The sequence below is a fragment of the Cetorhinus maximus genome, chromosome 22 (genome assembly GCF_964194155.1).
Source record: "Cetorhinus maximus chromosome 22, sCetMax3.hap1.1, whole genome shotgun sequence".
Lineage (NCBI taxonomy): Eukaryota > Metazoa > Chordata > Chondrichthyes > Lamniformes > Cetorhinidae > Cetorhinus > Cetorhinus maximus.
In genome coordinates this window covers 26,862,806-26,887,576 of record NC_135900.1, presented here as the reverse complement: position 1 = coordinate 26,887,576, position 24,771 = coordinate 26,862,806, and the positions used below count along the sequence as shown (strand labels likewise).

General features: G+C 44.6%; 1 protein-coding gene across 2 annotated transcripts in view; it reads right to left on the bottom strand.

The window, feature by feature from the left end:
* Nucleotides 1-302: 302 nt before the first annotated feature.
* Nucleotides 303-24,771, bottom strand: part of helb (helicase (DNA) B) — a 44,037-nt gene continuing 19,568 nt past the window's right edge. For both annotated transcript variants that reach the window (XM_078567972.1, XM_078567973.1), the window contains 4 exons: nucleotides 21,135-21,312; nucleotides 14,223-14,369; nucleotides 12,327-13,001; nucleotides 303-1,022 (listed from right to left, as the gene is read on the bottom strand). In XM_078567972.1, the coding sequence (XP_078424098.1) occupies nucleotides 909-1,022; nucleotides 12,327-13,001; nucleotides 14,223-14,369; nucleotides 21,135-21,312 (1,114 nt within the window). In that variant the 3' untranslated portion in view covers nucleotides 303-908. The remainder of the gene's footprint in view (nucleotides 1,023-12,326; nucleotides 13,002-14,222; nucleotides 14,370-21,134; nucleotides 21,313-24,771) is intronic.

The following is a 24,771-nucleotide window of genomic DNA, read 5'->3' as shown; positions in this document are numbered from 1 at the left end:
TCTGGTTGTTGTGAAAATGAGTATTGGGCATAATGTAGAATGGATGGCCGGTGGGAAAGAGAAATCAAACTACTACTACCAGTTTTCCAAACTGTGGTGAAAGTTAAATCTACACCTGGTATTTCAAAATAATTAAGGGAGCATCTGTATCCTGCTGTGACTTATTTAAATTACATCCACTGAAGAACACGCCCATTTTGTTAAGATTTCCAGCCTAACGATGTGATTCATATTTAAAAACAAAAGCACTGCCAACAACACAAATACAGACAGCTAGAATCTAGGCAAACTTGAATCAAATCTGTCATACTTATGTCCTTTGGACAATGTATTTTTATTTGTAACAAACAAGTATTATAAACTGTAAAGTATTTTTGTACAAATTTCCTACTTTGGTAGCATGATATTTATCGTCCTCTTAAGGTTTTGGGAATCTTCACTGCTGATTTGTATGGGATATGCAAGATGAAATAAAATCAGATAAAAAACATGTATCATGACTTCAGTAGATTAGTTTTAAGAATGCATCTATACTTAAAATGCAAATACACTATAAGACGAGTTAGACATAAGTAGACTCTGATGTATGAGGCTTCCTACAAAAAAAAAATCACCATTTTTTTAGGAAATGAAATAATGAATGTTCTATTTTTTTAACAAAGTAACTGGTCATTTAGCAAAAACTAACATCAATAAAAAGAATATCCGACCAGACCTGTATTGAGTAAATCAATTTTACACATCTTGATCAGTGCAAATTGCTGTCCTAGAACCAGTTTTAAAACACCATTGACCGAACGTTCAGCTTTGTCCAAGGGATAAAACTTTCTCCGTGAAAGCATGCTATTCCTTTAACTCAGTGCATATTATTTTAGTGTCTTTTTTGTGTAAAGTCTTTGTCATCTCATTCACTTTTCTTCTTTAAACAGCTGCTTTACATTCAAGTTTCCTCCTGGGGGTGGGCAGTCAAGTGCCAGCTGCATAAACTTATTACAGCCAAGAGGTGATTCCGCCAAGGATACCTACAAAACAAAATAAAGTCTTACGCACTAATCTAATGGATCATGCTGGGGAATTTTTAAGTACTTATACATAAAATAAATCTAGCCATGGTTCTAAGCATTGTGAACACCAGCCAACACATGATGCAACAAAAAAAAACACTCCACCTCTTTTCTTTCCCTTTTTCTTTTTGGAATAATGTTTATTATCTAATAGATAGAGGAATGGCAGGCTGCTCCGACCTCTATCTGGGAACTCCAGGACGCTTCCAGTGTCATGGTAACCATATGAAGTGTCGTCAGTTATAGCAGATTGAGCTCCCGGTTTCAGAGCTTGAGCAGCAGCTGGCATCACTGCGGTGCCGCCGCCAGGTTGAGAACATGTTTATTGATGTGGTCACCCCACAGCTTAAGTCTGCAAGAAGAGAGTGAATAGGTGACCACCAGAGAATCAAGAAGAAATGGGGAGGTAGTGCAGGAGTGCATCTCACTGTTCAACCAGTATTCAGTTCCAAATACTGATGAAAGTATGGTTCCTCTGGGGAGTGCAGCCAGAGCCAAGTTCATGGCACCATGGTTGGTTCAGCTGTACAGGAGGACATGACGACTAGAAGAGTATTATTAATTTAAAAATTAGGGGAACAGGCAGGTGTTTCTACAGCTTCAGACATGAATCCAGCATGGTATGTTCCCTCTCTGGTGCTAGGGTCAAGGATGTCACTGAATGGGTACAGGGCACGCTGAGGGGGGAATGGTGCACAGCCAGTCTTGGTCCACAAGGACAACGGGCAGAAACGGGGATGTGGTCCTGCAGTCAGACTTTAAGGAGCTAAGTAAGAAATTAGAAAGCAGGACCTTAAGTACTACAGATAAAGCAGGTGAATGTGTGGCTTGAAAGATGTTGCAGGATGGAGGGCTTTAGATTGTTGGGGAGATGGGACCTGTATAGGCCAGACGAGTTGCACCTAAACAGAGCCAGGACCGATTTCCTTGTGGGTCGATTTGCTAGTGCTATTGAGGAGGGGTTTAAATTAACTTGGCAGGGGTGTGGGAACCAGGAAGTAATACTGGAGACAAATATCAAGGTGCAATTGGGAGAAACAGATACCACTAGTATAGGAAATAGTAAAGAAGTATTAGGTGGGTTCAGTGTAAGAGGGAAAGTAATAAAGTCTAAATCAGGTTACAGTGCACGTATGCAAACGCACAGTGTGGTAAATAAAATTGGTGAATTACAGGTGCAGATAGCCACATGGAAATATGATGATGTGGTAAGAACAGAGACCTGGCTCAAGGAAGAGCAGCACTGGATATTAATTATTCCTGGATATGAGGTGTTTAGGAAAGGGGGAGGGGTAGCAGCATTAAGGAGAACATTACAGTGTTGGAGAAATGTCCCAGAGGGGCTCAAGGACAGAATCTATTTGGCTTGGAGCTAAGGAACAAAAAAGGTGCAATTGTATTGCTCAATGAAGTCTAAAGGCCACCAACTAGTGGGAAAGATGTAGAGGAAAACATTTGCAAGGGAATTATAGATTAATTATAATGTGGGACTGAATATAGACTGGGATGCAGTACTATAAAGAACAGAGAAGGGCAAGAGTTCCTAGAGTGTTCAGGAAAATTTTCTACAGCAGTGTGTTTCCAATCTAATGAGAAAAGAGGCACTGCTAGACCTGGATCTTGTGAATGAGGTGAGCTAAGTGCATCAAGGGGCAGTGATCATTGTATCATAAGGTTTGGGTTGGCGATGGAAAAGGACAAGGAAGAATCCAGAGTAAAAATAATTAACTGGGGGAAAGCCAACTTCAATGGCTAAGAAGCTGACCCTAGATAAATTGGAATCAAAGATTGGCAGGCAAAACGGCAACTTGATAGTGGGCTGCTTTAAAAAAAGTTAGAATACAGTCCAGGTATATTCTCATGAAGGGGAAAGGCAAAAAGTCTTTGACAGGCATATGAAAGGTGGTAAGAGGAGAAGTAGGGCCAATTAGGGACAAAAAGGGGGATTTGGGCAAAGAGGAAGAGGGCATGGCTAAGAAGACTGCTCAGGTCATGGTGAAAGATCAGATAGTTCAGAGGGGTTTAAAATTGATAAGGAAGTGGTATTGGATAGGATGTCTGTACTATATAATGCTAAGGCATTAGGACCAGATGAGGTGCATCCAAGGAGACTGAGGGAAGTAAGAGTGGAAACTACAAAGGCACTGGTCATAATTTTCAAGTCTTCCTTTGACTCAGGGGTGATGCTAGCAGACTGGAGAATTGCAAATGTTGCAGCTTTGTTTAAAAAGGATGTAAAGTTAAGCCCAGCAACGACAGGCCAGTCAGTTTAACCTCAGTGGGGGGCGAAGAACAAAGAAAAGTACAGCACAGGAACAGGCCCTTCGGCCCTCCAAGCCAGCGCCAATCTTACTGCCCGTCAACTAAAACATTTTGCACTTCCGGGGTCCGTATCCCTCTATTCCCATCCTATTCATGTATTTGTCAAGCAGCCTCTTAAACACCACTATCGTACCTGCTTCCACCACCTCCTCTGGCAGCGAATTCCAGACACTCACTATCCCCTGCGTAAAATACTTGCCCCGCACATCTCCTTTATAGTTTTCTCCTCTCACCTTAAATCTATGTCCCCTAGTAATTGACTCTTCCACTCTGGGAAAAAGCTTCTGACTATCTACTCTGTCAATGCCACTCATAATTTTGTAAACTTCTATCAAGTCGCCCCTCAATCTCCGTCGCTCTAGTGAGAACAATCCGAGTTTCTCCAATCTCTCCTCATAGCTAATAACCTACAGACCATGCAGCATCCTGGTAAACCTCCTCTGCACCCTCTCCAATGCCTCCATATCCTTCTGGTAATGTGGTGACCAGAATTGCACGCAATATTCCAAGTGTGGCCTAACCAAGGTTCTATACTCAATACCCCTGCCAATGAAGGCAAGCATGCCATATGCCTTCCTGACTACCTTATCCACCTGCGTTGCCACTTTTAGTGACCTGTGGACCTGTACACCCAGATCCCACTGCCCATCGATGCACTTAAGGGCTCTGCCATTTACTGTGTAATTCCTGCCTGTATTAGACATTCCAAAATGCATTACCTCGCATTTGTCCGGATTAAACTCCATCTACCATTTCTCCGTCCAAGTCTCCAACCGATCTATATCCCGTTGTATCCTTTGACAATCCTCTTCACTATCTGCAACTCCTCTAACCTTGATGTCGTCTGCAAACTTACTAATTAGCCCAGTTACATTTTCCTCCAAATCATTTATGTATACCACAAACAGCAAAGGTCCCAGCACTGATCCCTGCGGAACTCCACTAGTCACAGCTCTCCATTCAGAAAAGCACCCTTCCACTGCTACCCTCTGTCTTCTATAACCAAGCCAATTCTGTATCCATCCTGCCAGCTCACCTCTGATCCCATGCGACTTTACCTTCTGTACCAGTCTGCCATGAGGGACCTTGTCAAAGGCCTTACTGAAATCCATGTATATAACATCCACTGCCCTTCCATCGTCGATCATCTTTGTCGCTTGAAAAACTCGATCAAGTTAGCGAGACACGACCTCCCCTTCACAAAACCATGCTGCCTCTCACTAATACGCCCATTTGCTTCCAAATGTTAGTAAATCCTGTCACGAAGAATCTTCTCCAATAATTTCCCTATCACTGACGTAAGGCTCACCGGCCTGTAATTTCCTGGATTATCCCTGCTACCCTTCTTAAACAATGGAACAACATTGGCCATTCTCCAGTCCTCTGGGACCTCACCCGTAGCCAGTGAGGATACAAAGATTTCTGTCAAGGCCCCAGCAATCTCCTCCCTTGCCTCCCTCAGTACTCTGGGGTAGATCCCATCTGGCCCTGGGGACTTATCCACCTTAATATTCTTCAAGACACCTAACACCTCTTTTTTGATCTCAACATGATCCAGGCTATCTACCCACTCTTCCCTAGACAAATCGACTGCTAAGTCCTTCTCTTTGGTGAATACTGATGAGAAGTATTCATTCAGTATCTCTCCCATTTCTTCTGGCTCCACACACAGATTCCCACCTCTGTCCCTGCGTGGGCCCACCCTTTCCCTGGCTACCCTCTTGCTCTTTACATATGTATAAAAGGCCTTGGGATTTTCCTTAATCCTGGTTGCCAGTGACTTTTCATGATCCCTTTTAGCCCACCTGACTCCTTGCTTAAGTTTCTTCCTACTTTCTTTGTTTTCCTCCACGGGCTTCATCTGTTCCCAGCCTTCTAGCCCTTACGAATGCTTCCCTTTTCTTTTTGACTAATCTCACCATATCCTTCGTTATCCAAGGTTCCTGAAACTTGCCATGCTTATCCTTCATCCTAGCAGGAACATGCCGGTCCTGAATTCTTATCAACTGACGTTTGAAAGCCCCCCACATGATTTGCCCTCAAACATTCGCCTCCAGTCTAGATTCCTCAGTTCCTGCCTAATATTGTTATAATTAGCCTTCCCCCAATTAAGAACCTTAAACCAAGGACTCCTGTTTTCCTTATCCACCAGTACCTTGAAACTTACTGAATTATGGTCACTTTTCCCGAAATGCTCTCCTACTGAAACTTCGACCACCTGGCCAGGTTCATTCCTAATACCAGGTCCAGTATTGCCCCTTCCCTAGTTGGACTATCTACATATTGTCTCAGGAAGCCCTCCTGGATGCACCTTACAAATTCTGCACCATCCAAACCCCTAGCACTAAGTGATTCCCAGTCAATATAGGGAAAGTTAAAATCACCCACCACAACAACCCTATTGCTCTTACATCTTTCCAAAATCTGCTGACATAACTGTTCCTCAATCTCCCGCCGGCAATTGGGAGGCCTATAGTAAACCCCCAACATTGTGACTGCACCCTTCCTATTCCAGAGCTCTACCCATATTGCCTCGCTGCATGAGCCCAACGAGGTGTCCTCCTGTCGTACAGCTGTGATATTCCCCTTAACCAGCAGTGCAACTCCCCCACCTCTTCTACATCCCTCTCTATCCTGCCGGAAACATCTAAATCCTGGAACGTTTATCTGCCAATCCTGTCCATCCTTCAACCAAGTCTCTGTAATAGCAATAACATCATAGTCCCAAATACTAATCCAAGCTCTAAGCTCATCTGCCTTGCCTGTTATATTTCTCACATTGAAACAAATGCATTTCAGACCCCCAGTCCCACTGTGTTCAGTAATTTCTCCCTGCCTGCCCTTCCTCTTAGTCCTACTATGGCCATATTCACTGGTTCCCGGTCCTTTATTTCCCCTGCTGTCCTATTGCTCTGGTGCCTACCCCCCTGCCATACTAGTTTAAACCCTCCCGAGTGACACAAGCAAACCTTGCAGCCAGGATATTGGTGCCCCTCCAATTTAGATGCAACCCGTCCTTCTTGTACAGGTCCCACCTGCCCCGGAAGAGATCCCAATGATCCAGATATCGGAAACCCTCCCTCCTACACCATCTGTTTAGCCACGTGTTCAGCTGCACTATCTTCCTATTTCTAGCCTCTTTGGCACGTGGCACAGGGAGTAATCCTGAGATTATAACCCCAGAGGTCCTGTTTTTTAACTTTCTGCCTAACTCCCTGAACGTCGTCACTCTTCCTGCCTATGTCGTTAGTACCAATGTGTACCACGGCCTCTGGCTGTTCTCCCTCCCCCTTCAGAATGTCCCGTACCCGATCAGAGACATCCTGGAACCTGGCACCAGGGAGGCAACATACCATCCTGGTGTCTCTTTCATGACCACAGAAGCGCCTATCTGAGCCCCTGACTATAGAGTCCCCTATGACAATTGCTCTTCTGTGCTTTGACCCCACCCTGCTGAACAACAGAGCCAGCCGTGGTGCCACTACTCTGACTACTGCTGTTGATTTCCCCTGATAGGCCATCCCCCACAACAGTATCCAAAACGGTATACCTGTTAGAGAGGGGGACAGTCACAGGGGATTTCTGCACTGACTGCCTGCCCCTTCTAGCGGTCACCCATCTATCTGTTTGTACCTTGGGTGTGACCACGTCTGTAAAACTCCTGTCAATGACGCTTTCCGCCACCTGAATGCTCCTAAGTGCATCCAACTACTGCTCCAACCGATCCATGCGGTCTGTGAGGAGCTGCAATTGGGTGCACTTCCTGCAGATGTAGTTGTCCAGGGCACTTGAAGCATCACAGATTTCCCACATTCCACAGGTGAAGCACTTCACCCCAGCAACTGCCATTTCTAGAACTATTTAATAAATTAATTTAAATCTAATAACTGCTTATTGACTCCTTATTAGCTATACGTTCCCTAGAGCTAGATTTCTACTATAAATGCTAAATTCTCAGAACTAAACCCCTGATTCTGGTCTAGATACCCTCTGCTTATTAATTAAGTGATTAATTTATTTGGTTTAATTAGTTTAACAATGTTTTAGTTTCAAATTCAGTGTAGATTCCCTACCAGCCAATCAGGTCACAGATTTACCGTGACACCACTTTTGATTTTTTTTTTTAAAAAGACCTGAGGTCCGCGAATCCCCGAGGTAAGGTTTTTATACTAACCTCTCTGGAATTCTGCCCTCTGACTCTGCTCCCTGGAACTAGGCCGCGGATCCCCAAGGTAAGGTTTTTATACTAACCTCTCTGGAACTCCACCCTCCGCCCCTGCTCCCTGGAACTAGGCCGCGAATCCCCGAGGTAAGGTTTTTCTTCTAGGAATGATAATTCAGGACAAAATTAATAGTCACTTGGGCAAATGCAGGTTAATTAAGGAAAGCCAGCATGGATTTGTTAAGGGCTAAATGTGTTTAGCTAACTTACTGAAGTTTTTTGATCAGGTAACAGAGATGGTTGATGAGGGTAATGCTGTTGATATGGTGTACATGGACTTCCAAAAGGCATTTGACACAGTGCCACACAACCGACTTGTGAGCAAAGTTATTGCCCATGGAATAAAAGGGTCAGTAACAACATGGATACAAAATTGGTTGCGTGCCAGGAAACAAAGTATGGCTAATGGATGTTTTGTGGATTGAAAGATGGTTTATAGTGGAGTTCCCTAGGGGTTGGTGTTAGGACCTTTGCTCTTCCAATACATATTAATGACCTCGACCTTGGTGTACAGGGCACAATTTCAAAAGTTGTGGATGATAGTTCACAATACTTCCAAGTTTTCTATGAGGAGGATAGTGTAGAACTTCAAAAGGACATAGGTTGGTGGAATGGACAGACAAGTGGCAGATGAAATTTAATGCAGGGAAGTATGAAGTGATTCATTTTGGTAGGGAGAACCAATATAAAATAAAGGGTGAAATTCAAAAGGGAATGCCAGAGCAGAGGGATCTGGTCTATATGTGCACAAATCTTTGAAGGTAACAAGGCAGATTGACAGAGCGGTTAATAAAGTACACAGCATCCTGGGCATAATCAATAGGGGCATAGAATACAAACGCATAGAAGTTATATTAAACTTGTATAGAACACTGGTTCAGCCTCAACTGGAGTATTGTGTCCAGTTCTGGGCACCACGCCTTAAAAAGTTGTGAAGGCTTTAGAGAGAGTGCAGAAAAGATTCATGGGAATGGTTCCAAGGATGAGGAACTTCAATTGCGTAGATTAGAGAAGCTGGGACTCTTTTCCTTTCCAGAAGGGAAGGTTGAGAGGAGATTTGATAGAGGTATTCAAAATCATGAGGGCCCTGAACAGAGTAGATAAGGAAAAAACTGTTCCCAATAGTGGAAAGGTCGAGAACAAAAGTTAGAATGATTCAAACCAGTTGTAACTCCTGGGTAACAGTACTCTGACCCCTGTCTCCCCATTGGCCCAACCCCCGACTACCTCATACTCCTCCACCCTCTGCTCCCGACTACCCTCCCCAGCTCCCACCCTCCAAAACCCATCCCCGAAACCCTCCCCACCCTCCCAAACCCCCATGCCTGACTACCCTCCATACCCTCCAATCTGACTACCCTCCCAATCCCCCACCCCCAACTACCCTCTGCACCCTCCCCACCCCAGAATATCCCCTCCCCACCCCTGAATATCCCCTACCCCACCCCCGAATATCCCCTACCCCCCAATCCGTGATGCCCATCTCCCAACTACCCCCTCAATCACTTACCTTACATACTTACCTTCTCTCTGTAGCTTGCCAAAGTGGCATTTAAACAAGGGGACATTTAAATTTACAGGGGAGGTGGAGGCGCAGTGGTATTGTCACTGGACTAGTAATCAAGAGACCCAGGGTAATGCTCTGGAGACCTGGGAGGCAGCGGGGAGAATATACTCAGGGTTGGGGCCTTCAATGTCCATCACTAAGAGTGACTCGGTAGCACCACTACTGACCGAGCTGGCCGAGTCCTAAAGGACATAGCTGCTAGACTGGGTCTGCAGCAGGTGGTGAGGGAACCATCAAGAGGGAAAAACATACTTGGCCTCATCCCCTCAATCTGCCTGCCGCAGATGCATCTGTCCATGACAGTATTGGTAGGAGTGACCAGCGCACAATCTTCGTGGAGATTGAGGATACCCTCCCATCATGCTGAGTGGCACTACCACCGTGAGAATGGGATAGGTTTCAAACAGATCTAGCAACTCAAGGCTGGGCATCCATGAGGCACTTTGGGTTATCAGCAGCAGCAAAATTGTATACAATCACAATCTGTAACCTCATGGCCTGGCATATCCCCCACTCTACCATTACCACCAAGCCAGGAGATGACCCCTGGTTCAATGATGAGTGCAGGAGGTCATGCCAAGAGCAGCATACCGAAAAATGATGGACTGCAGTGGTTCAAGAAGGCAGCTCACCACCACCATCTCAAGGACAATTGGGGATGAGCGACAAATGCTGGCCAAGCCCACATCCCATGAATGAATAAAATAAAAAGCTGTCAACCTGAAGCTACAACATAGGACCACCTGCATGCCAAACACGGTAAGCAGCATGCAATAGACAAAACAAAGCTATCCCACAACCAACGGATCAGATCTAAGTTCTGCAGTTCTGCCACATCCAGTCGTGAATGGTGGTGGACAATTAAACAACTCACTGGAGGAGGCAGCTCCACAAATATCCCATCCTCAATAGTTGCAAAAGATAAGGCTGAAGCATTTGCAACAATCTTCAGCCTGAAGTGCCAAGTGGATGATCCATCTTGGCCTCCTCTGTAGGTCCCCAGCATCACAGATGGCAGTCTTTAAACAATTCAATTATCTGTGGATAATGGGAACACTCTCTGCTGGTTGGAGTCATACCTAGCGCAAAGGAAGATGGTGGTGGTTGTTGGAGGTCAATCATCTCAGTTCCAAGGCATCAAGGCAGGAGTTCCTCAGGGTAGTGTCCTCAGCCCAACCATCTTCAGCTGCTTCATCAATGACCTTCCTTCCATCATAAAGTCAGGAGTGGGGATGTTAGCTGATGATTGCACAATATTCAGATCCATTCACGACTCCTCAGATATTAAAGCAGTCCATGTCCAAATGCAGCAAGACCTGGACAATATCTAGGATGGGCTGACAAGTGGCAAGTAACATTCGTGCCACAGCAAGTGCCAAGCAATGACCATCTCCAACAAGAGAGAATCTAACCATCGCCCCTTGACATTCAATGGCATTACCATCAATACCATCGCTGAACCCCCTACTACCAACATCCTGGGGGATACCATTGACCAGAAACTGAACTGGACTAGCTATATAAATGCTGTGGCTACAAGAGCAGGTCAGAGACCAGGAATTCTGCGGCTAGTAACTAACCTCCTGACTCCCCAAAGCCTGTCCACCATCGACAAGGCAGATGTCAGGAGTGAGATGGAATACTCCCCACTCGCCTGGATGAGTGCAGCTCCAACAATACTCAAGAACCTGACACCATCCAGGACAAAGCAACTGGATGATTGGCACCACAGCCACCACAATAAACATTCACTCCCTCCACCACTGACACACAGTAGCAGCAGTGTGTACCATCTAAAAGATGTACTGCAGGAATTCACCAAAGCTAGTTAGACAGCATCTTTCAAACCCATGACCGCTACCATCTAGAAGGACAAGGGCAGCAGATACATGGGAACACCAGCACCTGGAAGTTCCCCTCCAAGCCACACATCACCCTGACTTGGAAATATAATGCCGTTCCTTCACTGTCGCTGGGTCAAAATCCTGGAATTCCCTCCTTAACAACACTGTCGGTGTACCTACACCACATGGACTGCAGCGGTGCAAGAAGGCAGCTCACCACCACCTTCCCAAGGGCAATTAGGGATGGGCAATAAATGCTGGCTTAGCCAGCGACGTCCACATCCCATGAATGAATAAATAAATATATATATAAATAAATCTGGCAACTAGTGCCATAAAAAGCGGCCATGGCTTGACCTCCACCAAGGGAAGGACTCAAGGAGTAGCTATGCTCCACATTTCTCAGGCCCCCGGTTCGTAAGTTCGGGTGAGAAACGTGGAGCTCCAGCATAAGGAAAGTAAAAAGGAGTCGAGTGGCAATCTGATGGTGACTGCCACTCCTCGGAAGATTCAGCCCATTATTTAGGGCAGGTGTCAGTGCCAACTGGACCAGCAAGGAGTCAGGAGAAAAAAAAAAAAATCGGTGGAAGTCAGAGGGAAGAAAGGAAAGTGAAACGATCCTTCATTAACCGGAGGCAGGTCACCATTCAATTCAAGGAGAGGGGCAGGAAGGAAAGAAAGACTGATTAGATTCCTCAGCATAAATAGGTTACACAACTACAACATCCCAAAGTGTACTATTATTTTCTATCCACTAAATTGAATGGGTGCAAAATCACAAGTTGCCCGCACATGATTTCCTGATGTGAGCTCTTGGCTGTACGCCATTATAAAATTTACCTTCTCACCTGATGATAATTTGTCAGCAAGTGAACTCCAAATAAGAAATCTCTTGCTAAGATTGTTTTTTGCTGAAAATATTTAATTGCACAGCAACAAAGATAGGATTTTTTTCTTGGGTGCATATAACATTAACAGATCAGCCCTGGCTTCACCAAATGATTCCTTCAGGGCTGGTGAGGGCAAAGGCTAAAAGTATAACAAATATGGAGAATGCCTTAAAGTAAATTACTGTTACTCAGGAGTTAGATCAAAGGTAGGGGGGATGTTACTGGTGCTGTGGACTGATATTTTCTCCACTACTTTTGCAGTGAACAGTGCAGAGCTGAAGGCATCTCACTTGGCTATTAAACATGTGTTCCTTTGCACCTTTCACGTTACCAAAAATCAACATTCATCAATATTATCAAAATCAACATTAATCCTTTAGACATTTACACCACCCCACAGATAACATTTTAATTTACCTTATAGTATTTTTCTGGTGATCGCTCATTATCCCAAGTATTACCAATTCTCTTACTGCCAGAAGACCAAGGTGTTTCAACTTTATTAGAACTTGTGGCCTCTTCACCAGTCATCTCCACTGAAGTATCCCTTGTGGCTTCATCATTAGTTTGAAGAGAGGAGGTGCATGCTGCTGTTGGGTTTTTCTGGGCTTCATAACATTCTCTGTTGTCAAACTCCAGACCCTGAGGGGACCAACTATAATTCTGTGCAAATGCCAAATCTTCTGAAAAGGAGTCTTCCTTCTGAGAATCTGTTTTGTTGCCATCTGTTTTTATTTCATTGGCTTTATGCAACACAAAGTCACCCGTTACCTGCGTGGAGGGCACAACTGAATCAAACTGGGTGGAGTTGGCTTTTGCATGCGTGGAAAACACTCCTAAACTTGGCTGTTGCTGGGGCAGTGATCCCCCAATACACGAAGCGGATCCAGCTTTTACTAATTTCTCTTGCAGCAATTCACGTAGTTGTGTGTTTCTGCGAGGGCTTTTGGCCGTCACTGCCTGAATAAAATGGTCCTCAGAAGTAACAACATAGACACGCTGACGCCCTCGTGAGACTGCAGTATAGATGTGCTGCCAGTTCTGTCTTCCGGCTGATCCTACAACGTACACAATTGTGTCAGCTTCAGAGCCCTACAATAGAAGTGGAGTTACATTACAGGTATTCCAAAAATGCAGCTTCAACAAACATTAGCACATATACAGACTAGAATGTCTTGGGGCAGTGTTGGGTTAGCTGCTGAGTGCTACAAATAACTTCAGCATTCCTAGATTAGGGAGCAGAGAAGGGAAAGAAAAATTGGGGCTTCAATTCCTGATCGTTACCCAGTATCTCGTCAGAAACTGAAGGAGCCTGATCAGCTACAACATCCTACACAATCAAATAACTGATGAAAGGTGATCTACATGAAACGTCAACTCTGTTCCTCTCTCCAAAAATGCCGCCAGAGCTCCTGAGCATTTTCAGTTTTTATTTCAGATTTCCAGTATTTTGCTTTAGTATTACAATCAAACAACTTACTGCCTAGATTTGCCTATTAGGAATGATCACTTCCTTCAAGCACTGGAAGGAACTAACAGCTATGAAACTACAGGAGGGGAGAAAAAAAAGGAATCAAAAGAATTCAGTATTCTTAGTCTGATTTAAGATGGTCCGCGCATGTGTGGAAATCTAGTGATGTCACTCTGCTGCACCCAGCCTGTTGGTATCACTCTGTGCATGCACTGATAACATCACCACGTTTCCCAGGGAAAGTGTCAGTACACACGGGGCGACGGTGGGGAGTGTTGGGCAGTAGTTACAGGGGTCCCCATCCGGTCCTCCTCACCCCCTTCAAGAGATATAGTGTAAAGTGAAAGGACAAAAGGTTCTTCTGCAGACAAGGACAGAGAAGCTGATAAATAAAATGCCAATAGAGATGGGGTCCCTGGGGAGTGTGTCTGCAGTTTCATTGTTTCCCCGGGGTAGTGGTTCAAGACTGACATGAACAGAGACACAGTGGAATATATAACATGTTCATATCATTAACTTTAGGCAGTTTCTCCGTGTAGTAAATTTAGAACTGTCACCCATCACTGTTGGGTCAATTCTGCTTCTAGTGCACATTAAAAGGACACCCCTGCATAGTTGTGATGCCGTCTTTGGTGCTGATCAATGGCTACTCCAATCGCTCTCAATGAAGTAACTGAGTAAAACAGTCGAACTGCACATGCATGGCATTGGCAGCAAATGCAGCCTTTATCTAAGCCAGAGGTAGTTCACCAGCATAGCCCTAGCTCCACGTAACTTTAGTAGCTAAAGTGCAGCCTGTTGGTGTAGGAGATGACAGATGTGTTGACAGTCACTTTCCTTACCTGAAATGTATGGATTGTTCTGGCCCATGCATGTTGCAATCTGCACTCTATCATTATTTCTTTATAGTTCACTAAAATTTGCCGATTTTCCTTATCATCCAGGAGCAAGTAATGTGAGCTTTTGTTCTTGTCCTGTTCAATTTTGTACTGCAGACCAAACAGAAAACAACATTATTTTTTTAGAAAAAATTTATTTCCATCCAAATACAAGGAACTTTGGGGTAATTTTAACTTTAATTGCTGACTGTTAGCAAATCATCTACTTGCTTTACAACCTGCCTGATTTTCCTTTCCATTGGAGTGGGATGTAAAAACATGTGGCCAATTTGCTATTTATTGCCTGGCGATAAAAATTATTATTTAGTGAATTGCAATCTAATTCAAACATTTCTCATTCTTATATTACTTAATGAGAATTCGACAACTAAGATTACTCTGGTGAGTTACTGACCATGTTTCTACTGCCCACCCCCACCAAGCAACAAATTCTCTCTCTGCTTTCTTGAAGATGTTAACTTTTGCTGGGGTGCAGTTCCCCATAGGCACCAGCAGCCCCATCACCACCTAGTCTAAGTGCCTATTTCTCATGCATGTGTCCACAATCTTCATGCTGAATCCAACAATAAGTGTCAGCAAATGTTCAACTTTGAAAAACAGTGCAGTCAGTCCAAGTCCCGTTCTGCCTTTCTTCTCAGTTGCCTTCCCTCCCCCTCTCCCCAAACACGCTTTAACACACACATTTTCCATACAGGCTCACATTCTAGCTGAGCTCGGTAAATATTAATCAGGAGCAAGGACCCTAGTGAATTCTTTTTTACTCTTTTCCTTAGCCCGAGCCAAATTTTAACAGCCCAATTGCTCCACTGAACAGCCTAACTAAGACGTTCATGGGTTTAAGAAAGAAGGAACTGGCATTTCTATAAACATGCTTCACGACTTTACGATATCCAAAAACACTTGACCTCAGAGCTAAGAGCCCCAAAACATTTTTAAAATCCATAAATATTGCAGGAAAGTGTGAAATGATATAGTTTGGCAGGAAGAATGAGGAGAGACAAGATAAACTAAATGGTATAATACTAAAGGGGACACAGGAACAGAGTTCTGGGGTGGGTGTACATAAATCTTTGAGGGTGATAGGGAAAGTTGAGGCAGCCATTCAAAGAGCATATGGGATCCTTGATCTCATGAACAAAGATACAGAGTGCAAAACCTTTATAAAACACTGGTTTGGCCTCAGCTGGAGTTTGTGTTCAATTCTGGGCACCACAATTTAGGAAGAATGTCAAGGCCTTGGAGAAGGGGTAGAAGAAATTTACTAGAAAGGTACCAGGGTTGGAGGGCTTCAGTTATGTGGAGAGGCTGGAGAAACTGGGGTTGTTCTCCTTGGAGCAGAGAAAGTTGCGAGGAGATTTGATAGAGGTGTTCAAAATCACGAATAGCCATCCAATTAGTCCCACTCCTCCGCTCTCTTCCTATAGGCTTTTAATTTTCTATTCCTTCAAAGAATTTATCCAATTCCCTTTTGGAAGCTACTACTGGATCTGCTTCCACCACCCTTTTAGGCAGTGCCTTCCAGGTCCTAACAACCAGCTATATTTCCTCAAGTCACTTCTGGTTTTTATACAGTAAATAAAGAGAAATTGTTTCCAGTGGCAGAAGGGTCAGTAACCAAAGGACTGAGTGTTAAGGCAATTGGCAAAAGAACCAGAAATAACTCAAGGAAGCATGTTGCCACTTCCGTTCACTGGAGCTGCTTGGGGCCTGCATCGAAAGAATCCTCACAGGCCCCAGCGAAGTGCAGCTCCAGTGGATTCAAGGAGGCCGCGTCCCCTTTTTTACAGCACTTGGTGCCATAAAGCAGGCAAGTTTAAAGGGCCAGGATAAGGTAAGTGTCTAAGTAAGTGCATAGGATTTGTGGGATGGCGGTATCTGGGGAGAGGCGGGTGGAGGATGTTGGAGGGCAGGGTGTGGGGAGTGTTGGAGGTCGGTTGGGGGTGGAGTGTGTCAGTGGGGTGGGGGGGGGGGGGGGGGGGTGTCAGAAGCCAGGTGGGTGGGGGTTTCAGAGGTCAGGGGTGTCGGAGGTTGGGGGGGTGGGGGGGAGAGATAGTCCTCTCTGGGGGGTGTTGGGGGTGTGGCGGAGTCCTGTGGGGTTGGTCTGGGTCTTTACAATAGTTACCCAGAAGTTAGAATAGGTTTTAATTCTTCTAACTTTGTCTGAGCAACCAATTTTGGTATACCCCCGGCGGAACCATCTGATGTTAGCGATTTAAACCGCATTTTCGGATGGTGTCCAGAGGAAGTGTGCACTCCTGGGAAATTGCTGTTCAAACCCTTACCTGGGAACTTCCCAGAGGGATTCCCCAGCGCATCTTTGGGGTACCCCCTAAATCCGACACTGGGGAGCTTGGAAGTTACGAGCCTCTATTTCCTTGAAATCTGCCTGTTATAATTTCAACATCTATCATCGAAGAAAACAGCTTCCTAACTACCAACACTGTTCCATGACAAAGTCCTTGTTTAGGATTCAAGTTTCGTAGCAAGATTATAACTGCTCCTGCCTTGGGTCTAAGATTGCCAGAGATGCCCATTGGAATTAGACCGTGAAGAAACTATGGAGGGTACAGATTGTTATGATCATCTTCTTTTGCAGAATCAACCTCGATGTTTTCTTTCAATTCAACAATTTTTTTTTTTTTTAAATGTTTTGGTTCAAGACTATTGAATCTTCATTTTAAGCAGAAAAAAAGCTTTCAAATAATAATTTGTATCAAATAATTGTCCCCGCCATTTTGTCATACTTAACCAATTACATCATCTCATTCACCCTTCGCATGCCATCCATTTCTTGCCGTCCCCATCCCTCCATTAATCCCATTCCATTAATCCCATTCCATCAATCCCATTCCATCAATCCCATTCCATCAATCCCATTCCATCAATCCCATTCCATCAATCCCATTCCATCAATCCCATTCCATCCCCCTTGGAAACAATCTCTCTAGCCACAGTAATTTTGCTGTTGGGCTCACCTTACCTACCACTGTTTTTCTCCACCAACAATCCTCCCCGCCCACCAACCCCACCACCAGACTCCAGTCCTCCACGTGCCTCTGCATGTGGAAGGCACCTTCCAACAACCCCCTTTAAACTTACCCATCCAAACAGTCCAGACAGTAAAAAACTGAGTATTATTTTGGATATCCACGGAAGGTATTAAATGGCATAGAAAAGATAAATTTCATATTAAACTCTGACAGGACCACAAGGGGCACAAGTTCAAATTAGTGAGAGGCAATTTATCATTTGTAAGTTTTTCCACAAAGAATGATCAATGCATGAGATGGATTTCAACACAAGGCAATCTAGGCAAAATCCCCAGAGCCATTTAAAAACTGTTAGGTGCTGCAATCAGGGACAGTAAAATCATACAGGTAAAATTTGCACAGGGGTTCTCATGATGAGGTTTGAAAGATCAGTTGAAAACCCAGAGAACTGATATGAATAATCAATTCAACCATTTCTCCAGGATTTCCAGCGATCTTCCACCAAAGAATTCCCACAGAAATTCTAGGCATTGGTTCTTTCTAGGAAGATTAGTTAAGCTAAACAAAATGGCCTTCTTCAGTGATATCCAAACTCTGATCTTGTATCTTGTGATTTTATGAAGTCTAATCTCTACTCATCTCCACCAATGGAAAGTATGTCAGATGTGTGCAGAATTGGGCACAGCTGTGATGTCACCAGCATCAATTTGACTCTTGATAAAAGTGACCACTCACTTTTTGGAGGGTTTCCAACACCTGCAGAACTATATCCCACAGAATACATGGCAATGCCAGCATTTGCTGCCCATTCCTAACTGAACTGAGTGGCTTGCTAGGCCATTTCAGAGAGCAGTTAAGAGTCAACCACATTGCTGTGGATCTGGAGTCACATGATGGGTTTTTACAACAATCAATGATGATTTCACCATTACAGAGACCAGCTTTATATTCCAGATTTATTAATTGAATTCAAATTTCACAAGCTGCCATAGTGGGATTTGAACCCGTGTCCTCAGAACATTAGCCTGGGCCTCCGGATTACTAGCCCAGTGACATTACCACTATGCCACCATCTCCCTAATTGGTACATTGTGGGGTGTAGGTGAGAAAAGAGTTGGGGGAAGAAGCAATAGAAGCAAGGGTGGAATCTTCTAATTAAAAAAGTGTTGATAATTCAGCTCCCATAAATTCTTATTGTTTGTGCATAGTAAAATCCTGCCGATCGTTGGGGTTATGTTCTCATAAACGGCGAAATCGCAAACAGGTAACATGCTTTTGAATAGGACTTAGATAGATTTCAGCCAGGCGAGGGCATCATTGGTTTGGGCAGTATTTGGGCATCTACCCAGCTATGTGGAAAATTGCCCAGGTATGTCCTCTGCACAAAAAGCAGGCCAAATCCAACCAGGCCAATTACCGCCCCATCAGTCTACTCTCAATCATCAGTAAAGTAATGGAAGGAGTCATCAACAGTGCCATCAAGCAGCACTTGCTTAGCAATAACATGCCCACTGACACTCAGTTTGGGTTCCGCCAGCTCAGCTCCTAACCTCATTACAGCCTTGGTTCAAACATGGACAAAAGAGCTGAACCCCCTGAGGTGAGGTGAAAGTCACTGCCCTTGACATCAAGGCCGCATTTGACCGAGTGTGGCATCAAGGAGCCCTAGCAAAACTGGAGTCAATGGGAATCAGGGGGAAAACTCTCCACTGGTTGGAGTCATACCTAGCACAAAGGAAGGTGATTGTGGATGTTGGAGGTCAGTCAACTCACCTCTAAGACATAACTGTAGGAGTTCCTCAGGATAGTGTCCGAGGCTCAACCATCTTCACCAGCTTCATCAATGACATTCCTTCCGTCATAAGGTCAGAAGTGGGGATGTTCTGTGATGGCTGCACAATGTTCAGCACCATTCGCGACTCCTCAGATACTAAAGCAGTCCATGTCCAAATGCAGCAAGACCTGGACAAGACCTGGGCTGCCAAATGGCAAGTAACATTCATGCCACATAAGTGCCAGGCAATGACCATCTCCAACAAGAGAGAATCCAAACATCGCCCCTTCACGTTCAATGGCACTACCATCACTGAATTACCCACTACCAACATCCTGCGGGTTACTACTGACCAGAAACTGAACTGGACTAGCCATATAAATACTGTGGCTACAAGAGCAGGTCAGAGGCTAGGAATCCTGCGACGAGTAACTCATCTCCTGACTCCCCAAAGTCTGTCCACCATTTACAAGCCACAAATCAGGTGTGTGATGGAATACTCCCCACTTGCCTGGATGAGTGCAGCTCCCACAACACTAAAGAAGCTCGACATCATCCAGTACAAAGCAGCCCGCTTGATCGGCACCACATCCACAAACATTCACTCCCTCCACCACCGACGCACAGTAGCAGCAGTGTGTACTACCTACAAGATGCACTGCAGGAATTCACCAAGGTGCCTTCAACAGCACCTTCCAAACCCATGACCACTACCATCTAGAAGGACAAGGACAGCAGATAGATGGTTAACACCACCACCTGGAAATTCCCTTCCCACTCACTCACCATCCTGATTTGGAAATATATTGCCATTCCTTCACTGTCACTGGGTCAAAATCCTGGAACTCCCTTCCTAACAGCAGTGTGGGTGTACCTACACCACATGGACTGCAGCAGTTCAAGAAGGCAGCTCACCACCACCTTCTCAAGGGCAATTAGGGATTGCAGTACCTGTATACAACAGACAAGGGATCCTCTGAGCAATACATCGGTGAAGATTTCAAATTGAATTGGATATTAGTTTTAATGAAGGATCTTTTGGTAAATGATATTTTTGGTTGGGAGGAAAGAAGACCAAAAGGATTTGAGCATTATTTCATCACAGTGGTGTCACCACAAATGACAATTAGGTATTTTGCCTGGACATGTTATTATATTTAAAAAAAACTCCAACCCACTATCCCCACCCTTCCAGCCTACCCTACAGGTGCACCCTACCCTGGTTTCTACAGCCTACCGGCTTGATGTAGCAGCCGGGTGAATTCACTCCCTTCCTGACTGATGGGCTGCCTTGGAGTCTTTTAGATACTCGTAGTCTCTTGTTAACGTGGCTGATGTTAATGTGGCCCAGCCACCAAGTTGATTTGAGCTTTTTGCTGATGTTATGTGCACACCACCTGCCAAATCACTGCAGATAACTAAAAACACTTCCCATTTGTGTTTTAATATGCTGAAAGTATGGCCAGGATTTTCTATTCTGGGTCAGGATCCTGCCCGCCAGTTCAGTTCATGGTCCCATCCCTGTGTTCCTCACATGCTCGCCCAGATTTTCAAAGGGCCATGCCAATTAATGGCAGGGAAGGGTTCACCATCTAATTAAAGATGGCGGGAAGGCTCCCGAGGGCTGGAGGGCCAGAGGGAGGCACCCCCCAGCCCTGACATATCGGCAACCCCTCTGGTCGAGGTGGGAACTGCCGATCCGTGATGGAGAACGTGGATAAGTGAACATTGCTCATGCGATGGAGGATGCGGTGTACAGAGCACAAAGTGCGGGTAAGTGAACACTGCTCACGTGATGAAGGATGCGGTGTACAGAGCACAAAGTGCAGGTAAGTGAACATTGCTCACGTGATGGAGGATGCAGTGTACAGAGCACAAAGTGCAGGTAAGTGAACACTGCTCACACGATGGAGTACAAAGCGTGGATAAGTGAAAACAACCAGGAAAGCGCGAACTGTGGGACTTTACTGTATCATTTTGAATAGCTAATTAAATGAACAGAAAAAAATACTGATTAATCCGACTTCCTTGCAATCATTTATGTGGCAAAATCCTGTCTATTAAAAACAAATTAATGAATGTGTGGTTTACCTCAAGGATAAAAAAAATTTCTCCATTACACAGACGAACTCGTTTCTCTTTCTTTGGCTCTGACTTTGTCTTTAATTTTACTTTTGGCTCTGATTCTTCTGTGAAATCTCTGATGTATCCATTCTTTGTACAGCATACTTTGTCCCCAACCCGGAAGTCAGTCTTCTTTTTATCATTTCTGAAATACAAATCAAATTTGTGCAACTTTAATTAGCATAGCATTTCACCTTTTGAACTCTGATAAATCCAATCATACTGCAAGAGCACAATTTTCGTCAAAGGTACCATTATTGCATCATGATCACCTCTATATGAAATAAATGATGGCGAACCTTGAGTTTAAGCATAGTGCAGATTGGGTGTCTAAAATATTGTAAATCAACTCTGTGTTAAGAATTGGTACATATCCTGCCAAATTGATAGGTTGCACTCAATTCTCCACTATCGGACTATCTGCATGATGATTCACAGCTCAAACTGCAGGAAGCATGCTAATGGTGGGGATAAAATTATACGCAAGTAAAACACAAAGGGAGTTGCAGGCAATTAAAAGGAGGTAGTAGAACAGAGGGACATATTCTTAGAGCCTTTGGAAAGGCTCAAAAGACATCTGAACTCATTGGCAGCCTCTAGCAAGGCTGAAGGAGAGTGCAAAGAAGTAGCGAGCAACAATTGAGGAAAAGAAAGCCAATGTACCAGGATGAATTCTGCGGGGAAGTGGCAAAGCAGTCCAGCATCCAACACCCCATTTGATAGCATCTGAAGTGAAGGTGAAGCGGCACGAGGTGGAGGATGCAGTGTACAGAGCACAAAGTGCGGGTAAGTAAACATTGTACACCGCATCCTCCATCGCGTGAGCAGAGTACAAAGTGCGGGTAAGTGAACATTGCTCACACGATGGAGGATGCGGTGTACAGAGCACAAAGTGCGGGTAAGTGAACATTGCTCACGCGATGGAGGATGAGGTGTAGAGAGCACAAAGTGCGGGTAAGTGAACACTGCCCCATCTGCACAGGTTAGCATCACAGGAAACCTAAAAGAAGATGGAGGTAAGTTTGATGCTGCTGCTGACCAACAGAACCATTAGCTGTGCCGGGCTTTATGGTGCATGTTAACTACAGGTGTCTCTGCGGCAGACAGAAAAGCTCTGTATTAGGATCTCTGATGCCCAACCCTGTAAAAATAGTTCCCATGGTCATTGCCAGGTTGGAGCCATGAACTTCAGTATAACTTTCCCTGGATGTCTCTGTGAATGAATGCAATTTACTGAGTGTCCTGCAGATACGTATGTCAGAAAACTGGGTATAGGCTATCTCTATCCACTCCTCAATATTTAAATGAAGTTCCCACTTGTTTCAGCTACATAGCGATCATAATTTGAAAACTGTGGTTCCTATCAGCTTTTGCAGAAGTAAGCTCAAAACAATCTTGGATTATTTCAGTGAGTAAAGAGGGCAATGGCATAGTGGTGATGTTACTGAACTAGTAACCCAGAGGCTCGGACTAATGGTCCGGTGACAGGAGTTCAAATCTCACCATGGCAGCTGGGGGGATTTAAATTCAATTCGTTAATAAATCTAGAATAAATGCTAGTCTCACGATTGTCGTAAAAACCCATCTGGTTTCACTAATGTCCTTGAGGACAGGAAATCTGGCCTCCCTCTCTTGGTCTGTCCTACTCCAGACCCACAGCAATGTGGTCAACTTTTAAAGTGCCCTCTGAAATGGCCCAGCAATCAATTGGTTGTTAAAAAAAATGCACTGTGGGTGTACCTACCGATAAATGCTGGCCTGGCCAGCGAAGCTCAAGAACAAATTTTTTAAAATGTGAAAGGCAGTGTTCAGGGTATTTTAGTACGTTGAGGTTATCCAAAGCAAAAAGAGGCTATATCGTCAAATGTTCCCCAGCAATGATTTGGCCCAATGGGAAGACCCCCAATCTGAAACTTATTTGCTGTTCTTGATGATGAGATGGTGGGTGATGGACAATAGCACTGTCACAAAATAATTCTATAAATACATGCATAGGGGGTTTTCCGATGGCCATCATAACTAGCAAAAGATTGTCAGACACCCTTTTTACTGATTGGATACCAGATCAAGAAATACAACATCATTTTTTTTTTTAGTTCCTTTGCAGTCAAGTGTTCTTTCGCCACAGTTTAACAATGGCCCAAAACTCCCAGCTAGAGTTAGAGCCCCTGTGGTCAGACAGAAAGCTACCCATTTACCTGCATACGTTGAAAAGGCTCTCACTTCCCGATGGAGGATCTTGCGGAAGTCCCTCGGTGCAGGAATCTCGGGAGAGAGCAGCGAAGAGAATCTGCGCAGATGCCACACCCCCTTTTACAGCACTCGGTACCACATTTGGGTAAGTGTTTAATGGTCCCCAAGCTTCTCAGTGTGTTAGTGAATGGGTTTGAGTGAATGGGTGAGTATCTAGGTGTGTAAGCGGATGGTGGGTGAGGCAGGTGGGTAGGGGTGAGGTGGGTGGGGGTAGTTGGGTCGGGTCGGGTGGGGTTGTCAGGTTTGGTCGGTGAGATTGGCGGGGGAGTCAGGTGGTGAGGGTTAGTCAGGTCCCAGGGGTGAATCAGGTACTGGGGGCTAGTAAGGTCGGCTCAGGGGTGGAATCAGGCAGAGGTTGGGGGAAAGTAAACTGCTGGGGGAGTGGTCAGGGGTCAGGGATTATATAGTTATACAATTGTATAGTTCCACAAGAGTTAGACTAAGACTTTTCTGTCTAACATTTCCTGAGTAACTATCCAGGTGGGAAGTCGGAACTGTCCGAAGTCTCCGACTAACTCAAGAGTCGGAGAATTTTTCAGTCCCAGAGAGCGGAGGAATTGCCTATCAGAAGTTCAAACTTCCTGGGCAATTCCCACAGAGTCAGTGCGTCAGGACTTCAGCGCGTCAGGACTTCAGCAGGATCCCAATTAATCTTTGGTGCGGGGGAGGCGGGGGAATCCGGTCTCCGAGGATCCAGAAACCGATCTGAGACAATATTTTATAATTGAAAGGAATTAAACCAAACTAAGTTCCTTCCTTTCGAGAACTGAATGAGTTCAGTGTTCAACTTTGCTTTGAAGAGGAAAACAAATTGGGAGAAAACTGCACTCTTTTTGAAAAACTGTTGTGTTAAATAAAATACTGAGATTCTCCAGTATTCTTCACTTAAGGATACTGCCTGAAGCATTTTAGAAGTTTCATTCTCAGCAGTATTGAGATAGAAGCTATTTCCTCCATGGCATGGCCTTACAAAAGAGTCCATCTATTCGAGGGTGATGTCAGAAAGCACTGCTTCATACTAAGGATGGCGAAAATCTGAAACTCCCAAATAGTTGTTCGTGCTAGCTCAATTGAAAATTTCAAACCTGAGATTGGCAGATTTTTGTCAGGGTCACAGAATAAGGTTGCGTAGTTGGAATTAAGATCAGCCATGATCAAATTGAATGGCAGAACAGATACAAGGGGCTGAATGGCCTACACCTATTCTATGTTCCTAACTACACAGTAGCTTGGCAGCTGTGCTAACAGATGCTGTTGTGACCCCTATAATGTTTCTCTTAAAGACTGTAATTGTATTTTACTCATGTATTGTCGCAATGCTGTAATTTCAATAAGCACTAAACTTGGAAAA